This window comes from Polypterus senegalus, chromosome 10 (genome assembly GCF_016835505.1).
Source record: "Polypterus senegalus isolate Bchr_013 chromosome 10, ASM1683550v1, whole genome shotgun sequence".
NCBI classification, from domain to species: Eukaryota; Metazoa; Chordata; class Cladistia; order Polypteriformes; family Polypteridae; genus Polypterus; species Polypterus senegalus.
This window is the reverse complement of record NC_053163.1, coordinates 146,042,588-146,057,796: the sequence shown is the minus strand read 5'-3', so window position 1 is coordinate 146,057,796 and position 15,209 is coordinate 146,042,588. Positions and strand designations below refer to the sequence as shown.

Below are 15,209 nucleotides of genomic sequence, written 5' to 3'. Positions count from 1 at the left end.
GCAGCACTAACTTTTCTGCCAGCATTTCATTAATAGTTAGTTGCTTAAATTGGAAAAATACCACGCCTTCAAACGTTTGTCTTAGCTCATACTTCACAGGCACTCATTTCTAGGGTGTGTCTAGCTCTGTAAAGTCTTTTTAATAATTTGGAAACACTACCTGGGTGAGGCCTCACAAAATGTATATGTACTTTGTTATTAGACAGTTTAACCCAAGCGACTTACAAAAGGGTTAATACAATCGAGGAAGCTTCAGTGTGGAGGACTGGTCGGGAACAAGTGTTGCAAGACATGTTATAATTTTTTTTTTTTTTCAACATTTTATTGAATTTATTAAAATCAAATAACATTTCCATACAATCAAGTCAAATTTTACAAAACTAAGTTCAAATGAAATTAACCGACATGTTATAAAATTGATCACCATAAGTGAAGATCTCAGAACAAAATGCAAGAGAGTTACAATTCCTAGGTTACAAAAACCTAAGAGATGAAATCAGATCAGACAGAAATTCACCGTACAGATGTTCCTTGAGCACATTGAGCGAATCAGCAGTTCACATGAAGAGGTGGGTGGCTCATTCTACCAGCTAGGAGCTACACATGACTGAAATTTGATACCACGCAGAGGTGGCATCACCAGACCTGAGTGGGTGAGAAGGAGCATAGGGCCCTGACAGGTCTCTCTGTATATTTAGGTGATGACCCATTGACTTCTCTTTAGGCAAGGATCTGAGCACATGTGCCGCTACGGGAATCCAGTGGTGTGATCTGAAAGGAGGCGTGACATTGTACCCACCTACAGCTCCATTTTGAGTCATCTGTCACATTTTGGTTACAGTAGTCCAAACATGATGAGACCAAAGCCTTTCGGCGTACTGTGTCACATACAGGCTAACGTTGCACATATTGTACAGAGTGAATCTGTGAGACCAAGAAACTGTAGTAACACGGTCTTTGAAGAATAGATGGTCATTTGTCACCACTTCAGAGTTAGTGATAGTGAGCCATGCTGAATTGGCAGACAAGCTGGGTTAACAAGATGGTATGTCTTTGCCAGGTTGAACTGAATGGAGATGGTGCTTCTTCATATACAGAAATTCTAGCTGAAAACCGTTCAGTCCTCTGAAGGGAATGACAGGTACAGCTGCATATCATCAACATGGCATTGATAAGGAAAACAGTGGAGACCTGATGATAGGGTCTAGTCAGGTAGATAAGAGAGAAAAGAGGAGAGGGCCCAGCACTGGTCCTTGGGGCACTCCCTGGTGCACCCTTGACATCTCTCCATGACAGGACACACACTCTCTCTATAGCTGTAGAAAAAACATTAATTAAGGTCACATCCTTGCCACTCTGGCATGAAAGCCCTTCAATATCTTGGAGATAGAGGATGTTCATTTGGATTAACAATTTCTGGCCCCTGATCTCTGTAATTCAGCTTCTCTCGAAGGGTACCTTGTGGCTTCTAAGTTGACAGAGCTGCCTAGATATGTCAGTGTGGTTGTGGTTAACAATAGTAATGAATTCAAAATGTCGAAGAGGAGCAGCAGTCAACCAGTTAGACACTTTTTTTCTTTTAACAAAGCCTCAACATTGTCTCAAAAATTCACCCACTTTAATGTTAAGACTTTTAAAAAGAGCAATATTTTAAGAGTAAATATTGATCTTTTTTTCTAATTAGACCGACTGCTCTTCCCAGTACATGCACTTTATTCTTCATTCCCCTCCATTAATGTTGAACTCTCCCAAGACGATTCAAGTCATGTTTTTTTTTTCCTCCCAGTTGTTCTATTTATTTCATCTTAAAACACTATGTGAGCATCTTTTCAGTATTTCGGCAGCCTGACGTACAGATTTGTGGTCTGACTAAAATTAGACGCTTTTGCAGTACACTGCCTTCTGCTTCCTGTTGAGAGGTGCAGGAGGTGAGAGCGCTGAGCCCAGGAGGGCTTATAACATATCTGAAGGCTGAATGCGTTTCCAGTAATTGGCCTTCAGGCATTAAATATCATCTGTGCACAGTGTTTTTTCATAGTTGCATGTACTACTTTGCAATATCTTTTGGCTACACGGGGTAGAGGGTTGAGTTGGAAACTTGTGTCCACTGTCAAGATTTTGCTGTGAAAATGAGTGTTGATGTGCACCTATTGCATAGTGCAGTCTCAAAGCATCATCTGTTTGCTGTCGATGCTGAGGCATTGTCACCAGCACGTCTGTGGTAGCTTAATGCAAAATGAGCGTTATTCTTTCATGAAGACCTCACGTGACCTGAATGATACTCTGTTGACTTCAGTTTATCCTTCCATAGCCTTATTGTCTGAGACTGATTCAGACGACTCACAGATATTTACAAATACAGTACACTGTTAAATAAAAGAATCAAATTACTAGACCATGCCACATTTACACTGCTAATCACTAGGGCTGTCATATTGAATGTCACAATTCAAATATACTATGACGGCATAAACCTCAAATTTGAATTTACGAGTAAGGTTTTCATTTTTATCTCATGCTGATTTCACTATTGTTCTATGCCAGACACACTCTGCAAGCCTGCAAAATATATATATAATATAATTAATATATATGTGTATATGTGTGTGTGTGTATATATATATATATGTATATATATATATATATATTTTTGCATATCAGTAGGGAAGGAGGAGAGGGGTCCAGTTTGGTGGTCCTAGAACTGAATTACAGCTTTTTGCACACGATGTGGCATCGTTGGGCTGTGAACGCCAGCATACATTGGGATGGTTTGCGACCGAGTGTGAAGTGGCAACAATGAGGATTAGCACCTCCAAATCTGAGGCCATGGTCCTCAATAGGAAAAAAAAAAGAGGTTGAATGTCCTCTCTGACTTGGAGATGAGCTACTGCCTCAAGTGGCGGAGTTAAAGTACCTCAGGGTCTTGTTCACCAAGGTATGGTGAAATCACAGTCGGATTGGGGTGGTATACTGATCTGTAATGGGTGAAGAAGGAGCTGAGTCAGAAGGTGAAGCTCTCGATTTATCAGTTGATCTATGTCTCTGCCCTCATCTATCTTTATATATAAATGTCTATGCGTGGAAGTGTGTGTCTGTCTGTCTAGCCTGTAAGTGAGAGGTGGATTCGGGGTAAGGGTTCCACCTCTGAAGAAAGAGTCACTCGCTTAGCTACTAATAACACAAGTGACGCAAGCACGTTGGCAAAACAAAACCTCCTAGCAAGGAGTAGTTCCTTTCAATTATCTGACATCAGCATTGGAATACAACAACAACATTTATTTGTACAGTATAGCTCATCCAAATAATGTAGCTCAAAGTGCTTTACATGATGAAGAAAAGAGAAATAAGAGACAAAGTAAGAATTAAAATAAGAGAACACTAATTAACATAGAATAAGAGTAAGGTCCGATGGCCAGGATGGACAGAAAAAAAAAACTCCAGGCAGCTGGAGAGAAAAAATAAAATCTGCAGGGGCTCCAGACCATGAGACCGCCCAGTCCCCTCTGGGTATTTTACCTAACATAAATGAAACAGTCCTCTTTGTATTTAGGGTTCTCACGGAAGGACTTGATGAAGATGGTCATGTAGAATTCTGGCTTTTAATCCATCAATGTAGGAACATCACGGTGCTTTGATTAGGTGGTGGTGGTGTAGGTCGCCACCACAGAAAACCAGGAAAAGAAACAGAAGAGAGAGTTGGGGTCAGTACGGATTTTAAAGCCACCATGAATAGTTATTATAATGAATTGAATATACCGAGCATCAGGATTAAATTAAGGTGAAGTTATGAGAAGGCCATGTTAAAGTAATGAGTTTTCAGCAGTTTTTTTTTAAGTGATCCACTGTATTAACCTGGCGTATTCCTAATGGCAGGCTATTCTAGAATTTAGGTGCATAACAGCAGAAGGCCGCCTCACCACTTTACCACATTTCTACATTTTAATTTTTTCTCTGACGATTCCAATAGTTTCTAGGACCTCGGGTTCTTTACTGCGCGGGCTTACACAGCTAGTGGAAAGATAAAATGAGATCAAGTGGCTGAAATGAGCTTGCTCCACAGGCTGGCTGGGCTCTACCATTGAAAAAGGGTGAGGAGCGTAGACATCAGTGAGAGGCTCTATGCTTTAGAAAGCATTTTCCCTTGCAACAGGTTGTTTATTTTTAGAAAATGTTATATTTGTGTTTAAAATGTGCAAGTTGCTCTCTGCACACATGACACACATGTATTTGTCTAATAGGGTATGTTTAGGAGAATTTTAAATGATTCGTTGCAAACTGAAGCTTACCGTCTGCCAGGTTAACAAAGAGCACCTCTGATCTTTACAGAATAAAAATCACCCTCATGCGGTGCCCACATGAGGCATTGGATTGGTTTAGAAATGTGACACTCAGTGGGCCGTTTCATTGTTCTCACCCAGTTTTAAGCACATTTCACTTATGGTTGTCTCCAAACGTGTATGTTATATGTCTGGCTTCAGTGAGACTAATGCTATACAAACACATTGCAAGCAAAAATTAAAATAGTATTCATTTCCAGGCTTGAGAGCATAACAGAAAAACGTAGGGGAGGTGTCTGAATCACTGTCTCATATTTGTATGGGATTCATATACGGTAGTTCATGTTCCAGAGATTAAGAGACTGGAATTTGCTACAGGCCAGTGACTTCTAGTTACTCAGGTAATGCAAGCTTGCTTTGCAGAAAAAGAAATGTGTACCAAAGATGATGTGGTGATTATGAGCAATTTTCTTCTTTACAGACCGCAACTAAGATGCCTGTGGTGACAGGAGTGAATATTTAAAATCAGTATTCCAAGCCCCAGAAGGACTGTTGTCTGCACAAATTATTAACAAATGAAATGGGTTGGGGTTCTCAACTTTTTTTGTCCTGGCATACCACCTACAGGAATTTAAATATTCTGAAGTCTTAAATTTTATTTAAGTACTGAACTGTTATTAGGAAAAACTTAAGGTGACATTTCTTTATCTGCCCCAAAGTTATTGTATTTGGGGATTTTATCACGGTGTTGTGGAAATGTTTTTGAGCCCGTATGGGTCTTTTAATTTTTTTGATCTATACTATTTTTTATGATTTTTTTTTCTTTTTTAATGTATGAGCAGTAATGTGGTTTGATTTTTAAATAAAAAGTTTTAAATTAGTGTGTTTTTAATTTACAAGAGCTTGGATTTCACCTGTGACAGAGTGAGGTATCAACAGATGGGGGGGGATATTTTTTTAGGCTTTGAGGGATTTCAGCATGGTAGTTATAAAGAATTATCTTCTCCTTGGGGACTACAATCAGGCAGTCCACGATGATCATGTTCTACATTTATTCACTTTCAGTTTCTATGCTTTAACTGAAGAAAAAAATAAAATGTGGCTTAAAACCAACATTAACAAATTCAGACATATTATGTTATTGTTGCATGAATGACTGAATATCAGTACAGCTCTGAATACTTTCATTTACTCAAACTCTTTAAAGCTGCATTTGATTTGAGTATACTTTTCAAATCACTTTTGTCAGGTTTGTATCATTTGATGTGTGACTTCAGTGTATGGAGGAGCCATTGTCTGGTTAGTTAACAATTACTGAAGAGTGATAGTTAAGTCAAAGTAATTCAAATTTCAAATATTACACACCTGATCTGCGGTGGGCTGGCGCCCGGCCCAGGATATGTTGCTGCCTTGCACCCTGTGTCGGCTTGGATTGGCCACAGCAGACCCCCCGTGACAGGATATAGTGGGTTGGATAATGACTGACTGACTGACACACCTGATACTGTAATTATTCGTCCTATTTCAGAAATCCTATAAACCAGCATTTGTTTTGTTTTGTGTTGTTTGCAATTTAGCCCAGATAAGTGATCAGTCTTTGCTGTTGCTTATGCTGGTGTATTAATGTAGAATTAATCATTGAATTTGATTGACTGTAATTGTTGTCTCTAATTATGACACAATTCTACATCTCATTCCCTCCTGTACCATTCATACAGTGCTCTCCATAATGTTTGGAACAAAGACACATTTTTCCTGGATTTCCCCCTCTGCTCCACAGTTTGAAATTACAAATCCGACCATTCAGGTGTGATTAAAGTGCACATTGCAGACTTCCATTTAATAGGATTTGTAGACATTTCAATCACACCAGGTAGAAATGACATTTTTTTCTACACGGTAGATGTTATGAATGTGAAGTTTGCTGATTTGTTTTAGTAATTAAGCATGCCATTTCAGTGACCACTAGCCCCTCTAATTCCACTTCTCCAAGATTATCATCTTCTGTTTAAAACTTTGCATGGTGTACAATTGGAGTGGTTTACTTTGTGCTTCAAACCATTATTCTGTAATGTGTGGCTTCCAGCCTTTTTCCAAATAGCTGCTGTTGAGATAAGCTCCTGCCCCAGTGACACTGAATTATTGCAAAAATGGTGGGATGAATAGAACATTAGAACATTCGAACACTCTAGATGAGAACAGGCCATTCAGCCCAACAAAGCTCCCCAGTCCTATCCACTTATTTCTTCCAAAATAAAACATCAAGTTGAGTTTTGAAAGTCCCTAATAGTCTTACTGTCTACCACACTACTTGGTCGCTTATTCCTTTGTGTAAAGAAAAACTTTCTAATGTTGGTGCGAAATTTACCCTTCACAAGTTTCCAACTGTGTCCCTGTGTTCTTGATGGACTCATCCTTCTATATAAAACCGGTCGGGATTGTCCTTCCATCCCGTGAGTGCTACGCAGGCGCGGAGTTTCACACACGCCCCGTCCATTTTGCATTGCACGATGGGATTTGTAGTTTCGTTTTTCCAGGTAAAGATGATTTTCTACTCCAGACTGTGCGATATCTTCTTCTTCTTTCTTACTATATAAAAGCGGTCGGGATTGTCCTTCCGTCCCGTGAGTGGAAAGCGTAGCGGTATTCTGCTTATCACAGACTTACTTGCAGCTTGCAGTACGAAGCGACATGATGTGAGCAGAGTTCTGGTGCTCCCATCGTTCCCTTGCTTTTGTGCGCGATGCGCTGGAAAAATAGACAAAATTATGTCTCTGGAAATAATTAATGTTGATGGAGTACAAATGCCTCACCGCGTAGTAAATATCAGGGGGGTTCAAAGGGGTGACCTCAATATAGAAAAAAGTTTAAATTTCATCACAAAAATAACAAACTACGAGTATTAAAGTAATACCACTCAAATGCAATATAACCAAATTAATGAGTTTGTATAAAATATCAAATTGATCTACATATTGAATTGCCTTAAGAAGTGGTCAACTTAAAAGTCGGTCGCCTTAAAAGGCGGGTCAGCCTAGTTTTAAAATAAGTCTTGATCCACCGGACTGATTCCCTTCATAATTTTAAACACTTCAATCATGTCTCCTCTTAATCCTCTTCTGCTTAAACTGTAAAGGCTCAGCTCTTTTAATCTGTCCTCGTAACTCATCCCCTGTAGCCCTAGAGTCGGCCCGGTCATTCTTCTCTGGACCTTTTCTAGTGCTGTCATGTCCTTTTTGTAGCCCGGAGACCAAAACTGCACCCAGGACTCCAGATGAGGCCTCATCAGTGTGTTATAAAGCTGGAGCAGAACCTCCTGTGACTTGTACTCCACACATCAAGGCGCTATATAACCTGACATTCTGTTAGCCTTCTTAATGGCTCCTGAACCCTGTCTGGAAGTCGATAGCTTAGGGTCCACTACGACTCCTAAATCCTTCTTATAAGGTGGACTCTCGATTTTCTGACCGCCCATTGTGTATTCAAACCTCACGTTTTTACTTCCTATGTGTAATTCTTTACATTTACTGACATTAAATTTCATCTGCCACAAATCTGCCCAAGCCTGTCTGCTGTCCAAGTCCTTCTGCAATGATATAATGGATTCCAAATTATCTGCTAATCCACCTGTCTTGGTATCATCTGCAAACTTAACCAGCTTGTTACTTATATTTCTATCTAAATCATTTATATTTATTAAAAATATCAGCAGCCCCAGCACTGACCCCTGTGGAACACCACTCTTAACATTGGCCAATTCAGATGAGGTTCCTTGCACCACCACCCTACTGTGTCTGAGCCAATTCTGCACCCATCTACACACATCACCCTGAGCTCCCACTTCTTTTAATCTGATGCCCAACCTCTCATGTGGCACCTTATCAAATGCTTAATGAAAGTCAAGATAAATAATCTCATCTGTTCCACTTTGATCGTATCCTTTTGTTGCCTCCTCATAGGATTCCAGTATGTTAGTAAAACATGACCGCGCTCTTTTTTTTTTTTAATAATAATAATTTTATTGATTTTAATGAAATCACGCAACTTTCCATACAAATAGATCTATTTTAAAAGAATAGGATTGAAAACAAATCAACCTCCCTCTTTTGACTCCATGCTGACTGTTCACTAAGTCTCCTGCCCTTGCCAGGTGTTGCTCAATCTTGTCCTTAACAATTCCATCCGTTAATTTTCCTGTGATGCATGTTAAGCTTACTGGCCTATAGTTGCTTGGATCTGCCCTGTCACCTTTTTTTATATAATGGGATAATAAGAATAAGAATATAAGATCACATTGTAGTAAATTTAAATAGGGGCAAAAGTGCTAGCAGCTGTGTAAAGAAGAGCAGCTGAGTGTATTCCTGGACTAAATGAATGCGACATTCTCTGAACTGTACCTCTTTATTTTTGAACAAAAAAGACCATGGGGGATCCAATTCCAGTGGCTAAAACTTTCAAAGCCATCAGTGAAATTGATACGGCAGGATTTATATATATATATATATATATATATATATATATATTTTTTTTTTTTTTTTAAATGGTGACTCAGATATTCTGAAAGTACATTTAAGATACAAAACCTGGAGAATGTCTACACATGAGGACTGATGGAAATCGTGATTGTATTGTTATGCTATGGATGAGGCACAGTGCCTGATATTTAGCAGAGGTATGGAGGAGATAATGGGACACCTTAGCTAAGCAAATGGCCTTAATGAAGTGAGTAGTCATCCCTTGTTAGGCTCATTACATTGAAGCTGTCATAGGTGAGCCATGCTCTCAACTAAATGTGTACCAGATAAGTACATCTTGGTGTTTTTTTAGCTAAATCTTTCCAATTGTTAACTCCCCTTTCTTTTCCAGAATCCATACCTCATTTCCTGCTAAAATGTTTGACACCATATCCTTTTTTTTTTTTTCAGGTATTGATTTTAAAATTAGAACTATAGAGCTAGAAGGAAAGAAGATCAAACTCCAGATATGGTAAGTCTCCAATTATGTTTTCCATAAATGTTAGTTAGCCATTTGAGCTTTCCCAGTTAATGGTGACATACTTGTGTTTTCAGTATGTTTGGCATGAGCTGAGTCGACTTTGTTGAGATTTTAATTTTGTTTTATTATTGTGCTTCTATCTATGGCTACTTCTAATGCTGCCATACGTTTGATCTGCTTATGATTTCCTTCAATATGGTAGTGAAATCCAGCAGTTTGTGGATAGTCCACTTGGTTCTTTCCTCCATAATCTCTTTGAGCTGAGAATATCCCAAAGCATAGCCACTGTTGTGTAGTCCTCATGACTTATCACCACTTGAGAATTCAGTATTCTCAGTTTGAAGTTCAATTCCACCCATTACAATTAAAGCAGTTAATTACAAGACTTCTAAAGTTATTACGTTAACTCATCTACTGTTTTGGAGCATTTTATAATTGGAATCCAACATTCCAGGCCTTGTAGAGTCCCAAGTTAAATAGTTATAGTTCACAGTACATTTGGTCAGAACTTGATATATTCTGCTTCTTCCCTCCAGGGATACAGCTGGGCAAGAGCGTTTTCGAACGATTACAACGGCATACTACAGAGGCGCCATGGTGAGTTAGGTTTAAAATATGATATTCCAGTGAGGACTCCCTGGGTTTAACATAAACGAAAACTGATGGTGAGGTCTACCCTGACCCTAGACACTGGTATTAAAGTCATTCCTTGGTCGCAAACACAGGGTGGACGATGTTTCGTGTTTTGTAAGATTTGGGTGAACATTGTGAGAAGTCCAGCAAAATGGCACCTTTTATTGGCTAACTAAAAAGATTACAATATGCAAGTTTTGCCTTCTTCAGGCAAGATGTAGTACAGAAACTGGAGTTCCCTGTGCTTATATAGACACCAGGACAGATACAACATTAGAAAACCTTTAAGTGAGTCATCTTAAATATAAAAAAATAGTAGGCCTCTTCAGGCTAAGATTCATTAAGCATGAGAGGAGAACAGTGTATAGTCAAGATCTTTGGATAAGATAACTGTTTCTGATGAGGTTTTCAATACAATGTGGGTCTGAAGTCAGGTTGTCTGTGTCAGTCGAGAGATGCAAACAATCCTCATATCTGGCCATAAAACTCTTGTCTCTATTTAAACCATGTTGTAATGTGTTAAATTTTAGCATGAGTTTAACTTCCCATTCTCTTCTCTCTTGCTGTGTTCTGAAGTTGTCCATGAGCACTGTGACTTTAAAGTCCCTCTCACAGTGTCCATGGCTGTTGAAGTGGGGCTGCTACAGGAACATCTGTGTTGCCATGCTTGATGTGAAAGCTTTGTAAATTCATTCTCTGGCGGAGTGTTTGTCCCATTTCTCCCACATACAGTGCAGTGTCAAGACATTTCATGCAGAACATTGAACGTCTAAAATTCTGAAGTCTCCTTCAAACTGTCTACAGTTCCTTAAAAAAAAGTACATCTTCTGCTGTAGTAACTATGATTAATGTTGTTTACAAAAAAGCCTTATAACCATAAGTTGTAACTCCTTTTGCTTTTGCTTCTGGAAATTTCCACTAAATAGTTTTGTTTTCTGGTAAACTGTGCAATTTAAAATTATTATTGAAAATGTCACCTTCATCTACCAGTACTCTCTTGAGTTTTTTGAGGTGGTGGTTTCAGAAGCCATTTGCTAAATACAGTCAGCTTTCTGAGAAGGTTATTAATATTAATGAAGTGGTCATGCAAGAATGACTTTTCACTGTAAGACAGGAGATCCTAGGGAAAAAGTTGTTTTCATCCAACCATCCATTTTATAAGGTGACTGTTTAACTAAGTATACCAGGGCCTAGAGCCTCTTCCAGCAGCTTTGGAAACAAAGCAAAAACAAATCCTGGATGATCTCCTGTCCATTACAAGGCATACACCCGTATGCACACCCACCTACCCACATTCACTCATACTGTACATGGGCAAGTTAAAGTTGCCATTTAAACTAAGATGCTTGTCTTTGAAATGTTGAAGGACGAGTACATGGAGAGAATCCAGTGCAGACAAGTATAAAATATTGCAAATCTATGCATAGTGCCCAGGTTGAGTTTCAAACCAGCACTTTAGAACTACAGAGCAGCGTAAGTGCTAACCTCAGACCCAATGTCCTTTTCACATTTTTTCTGTTTTAGTATATTCAGTTGTTCATATAAACCTCAATAACTGTTCTTTAGCAGTCTCAAATATCAAAATGTGCAATATGTGCTTTAATTCAAGGCTGAGTGCAGCAGTATTAAGCCTCTGTGAAAAAAGAAATATGACAGAGAGAACAGATAAGCATGGAGACTCAAAGAATTGCAGCTTCTAACAGCTCCTAAATCCTTTCCATAAGGTGTACTTTCAATTTTTAGACCTATCATTGTGTATTTAAACCTAACATTTTTACTTCCTACCTGTAATATGTTACTTTTACTTCCTTACATTAAATTGTACCTTTCAAACCTAACATTTTTAACACCCACATGTAATTATTCAGCAGAAATGTGTCAATACCATTTGCGATACGCCTGCACAATGCTTCACTGTGACTGTGACAGCCAAGTCAGAAGTTTTTTTTCTTTTTGATTTTCTTGCTTTATAGAAATTTTGGTATGTGTTCAGAGCAAAGTGTGTGTGTATTTATTTATTTGCTTACCTACTTGTGTTATTTATTTAAAGTGCTTCTGTAAAAAGCCTAATTTCTCCCTAGGAACAAATACAGATCTGTCTTTCTATTTGTCTATTCTATCTTCTTATATAATACGCTACAGTGGCTGTTTGTCAGTCTGTCCAGGATTTTAAATCACCTTTAGCTGGCAAACCATTTAAACTATTAACCTGAAATCTGGTACACATATACTACGTGACGTCTGCTATCCGCTTTCGGGGTGATGATTGACTTCCAAGGTTATTCCACTTTTTTTATTTTTATTTTATTGTAGAATCAACTCTCGGCAGCGGCCAGCAGGGCAGCTGTGTGGCGCTTGTGTATGGGCGCCGTTCTCATCCCTACCACCTTCAGCGTCGCTTCCCCTACCTCTTCATATCTTCAATCATTCTTGAGGCAGATTGAAGACTTAAGTGCCAGCTTAAATGAAAAATTAAAGAAATCGTACTAAGTAATTGCAACACAAACACTGACTTAATCAATTTTAATGCGAAAAGATGCCAACGAAAGAAGAGAAGAAACAGGCCGCTAGGGTGGCGAAAAGAAGAGCTGCTCAGGAAGCAGTAAGCGCGTCAACCTCTGAGCTCCTCTAATACTTTACATTTACTTAAATCTGCCAATGAAATTTCATTTTCGGCAGATGAAATTTAATGTTAGTAATTGTAAAGTATTATTGTTAGGTTTGCAAACACAGTGGGATATCTAAAAATTGTGAGTACATCTTATGAGGAGAATTTAGGAGTCTTAGTGGACTATCAACTTCCAGACAGTGTTTAGAAGCCTTTAACAAGGTGTAATAAGTGTATAAGTTTAATATGTCACTGTGCTATGTGCAAATATATTTTATAAATCTCTTTTTCTGCTCACATGCACAGTTGACACAGAGCCAGATTTAGCACAGGAGTTCACCATATAAGAACTGCTAGGCAAACATTTTTAAGACAAGACAAGTTAGGGACAACTACAAAATGGGCAGTCACACTGAGGGCTATTGTATACTATTTTTGTGTGGCAAACTCAGCATGAAATTGTATCCTCTTTGCCTTGTTTGGAATAGCATGATTCTCGAAAGTGGGGGTCTTCACATAAAAAAAGAGTATAAAGCCATGAAAAATTGCCCGGCACACCTTTTGAAGCCGACGGACAGATGGGAGATAACATCATCAGATCCTGAAAATCCTTCCAACACAGAGGCGAAAATGGCAGACTCTACACATAGTCTAGAAAAAGTCAAGAGAAGAGCAACTAGGCTGATTCCGAAACTACAAGGGACGAATTATGAAGAAAGATTAAAAGAGTTGAGCATTTTCAATTTAAGCCAAAAGATTAAAAGGAGACCTGATTGAAGTCTTTAAAATTAGGAAGAGAAATTAGTCCAGTGGATCGAGACGGTGACTTTAAAATGAGTTCATCAAGAACACGGAGACACAGTTAGAAACTTGTTAAGGGCAAATTTTGCAGAAACATTAGGAAGTTTTTCTTCTAACAGTTAGCCACTGACACATGGAATAAGTGATTAAGTAGTGTGGCAGACAGATTGACTTTTTGGACTTTCAAAACTCGACTTGATGTTATTTTGGAAAAAATAAGTGTATAGGACTAGCCAAGCTTTGTTGGGCTGAATGGCCTGTTCTCGTCTAGATTGTCCTGATGTTCTAAATGTTCTCGACCAGATGTTTTATTTCCTTTTATTACTATGTTCTTTCTTGGACTTGCTTAATTGAATTTTGCATCATTTACAGCAGATACTTGCCATGCTTTTACAGTTTTTACAGCTTTTACAGGCAGACCGTGTGAAATCGTATCTTAATAACACATTTCTGAAAGAGTGGTGTGTCTAGTATGCAGTAAGGGCAGAAACTCTAGCAGCATTCTCACAGCAGAAGGTGTGGTAAAGCTTGTTCAAGGTCTGTGGCACTGCAGCCTGAAAACTGTGCTGCGCAGTGTGTTCTAGGAGTAAACTAGCTGATTGCTTTTTAAAATGCAGGCGTGATTGTTTCAGCTGTTCTTCACTGACACTTGGCAGGTCATTAAGCAAAGTACCTGCATCCACAAAATATAAAGAGCTGAAGAAGGACAGAGAAGAGGATGACTTTAAATTGGAAGAATGTGAAACAAAAAAAGGGAGAATTGGTTGATTGGGTCCATCTAGTTGAGTGTAGGAAAGGCAGTTTTAGTCCTGCTGATTGTTACAGAACAGAGCAGGGCCAAAGGATAAGATCAGGTTGCTGTAGGAGCAAGGAGGGCGAGTCTACTTCAGACTCTTTAAAGATCAGGACAAGATGAATTGTTGCTGCTAGAACCTGTGGCATACTCTGCGGGTACTGACAAAAGTATTGGAGATGTATGAAGGGGAACTGAGACGATGTGGTAATGGAATGTGAGAGCCAAAAGAAGACGGAAGTTGCTGGGGTCTTCACCAGGGAACAGTGTTGCGGTAATGGGGCCCCCAGGCTGAGGAAGGTTGCTGACGGCTTTGCCATGTTTCTCATTCATGGTTCCTGTGTGTGGCTGGCTGGAGGATTGCTTTCAGATTTTTGATTTTTAAACCTATTTGTTGATTTCTGACGCAAGTGAAGAGCACTTATCTTTATGGATTATTTGTTTGATTGAAGAACTGCACCTCACTATTTATTTGCACACTGTCCATTCGAATAAAATGCACAATGCACTTTTTATTACGCCAGTCTTCTTGTTTTTGATGTCTTTGCACTAGTCCATCCTCAGTTTCATAACTATTGAGGTCCCGGGAACAGAAAGATTCCAAGCTCTGGGCATCAAAGAAGGATTTTTCTTATAATATAATGCCAATGCTAATCTAGTGCTGAAAAAATAATTAATGTTAATCTTGGAATAGTAATGGCTATGTGCCAGCTTACTTTTTTCAGGTTAATTTTAGAATTTTATTTTGTTTTTAAAGTTATCATGACAAAACATATAGGGACAGAAACTAATAAAATACGAATCACATTTATAAATTAAAGTGACAATTTTAAAATCCCAGATAAGTAATAGTAAGAGCCAGTTTTAGCTTCTGTTTTTATTGTATTGCTTCTATGGCTCTCATTATGATTATTAGCTTTTAAATAGGCAAACTCTAGTCTTTTTCAAACTACTGGTATCAGGAAAAACGTATTTCATTTTCAAAACTGTTTTGACATACATATATTTGGACACTAAAAGTTATTCAAGTGGATCGCAATTTGTAAGATGTTGGAAACCTCTGACCAAACTGTTGCAATGTTAAGTGAATGGAATAAAATCA

At 38.6% G+C, this 15,209-nt stretch overlaps 1 protein-coding gene across 1 annotated transcript in view; it reads left to right on the top strand.

Annotated features, from left to right (window-relative positions):
• Positions 1-15,209, top strand: part of rab8a (RAB8A, member RAS oncogene family) — a 72,350-nt gene that overhangs the window by 30,954 nt on the left and 26,187 nt on the right. Inside the window, exons 2-3 of the mRNA XM_039766995.1 lie at positions 9,203-9,263; positions 9,809-9,869. Of these exons, the coding sequence (XP_039622929.1) occupies positions 9,203-9,263; positions 9,809-9,869 (122 nt within the window). The remainder of the gene's footprint in view (positions 1-9,202; positions 9,264-9,808; positions 9,870-15,209) is intronic.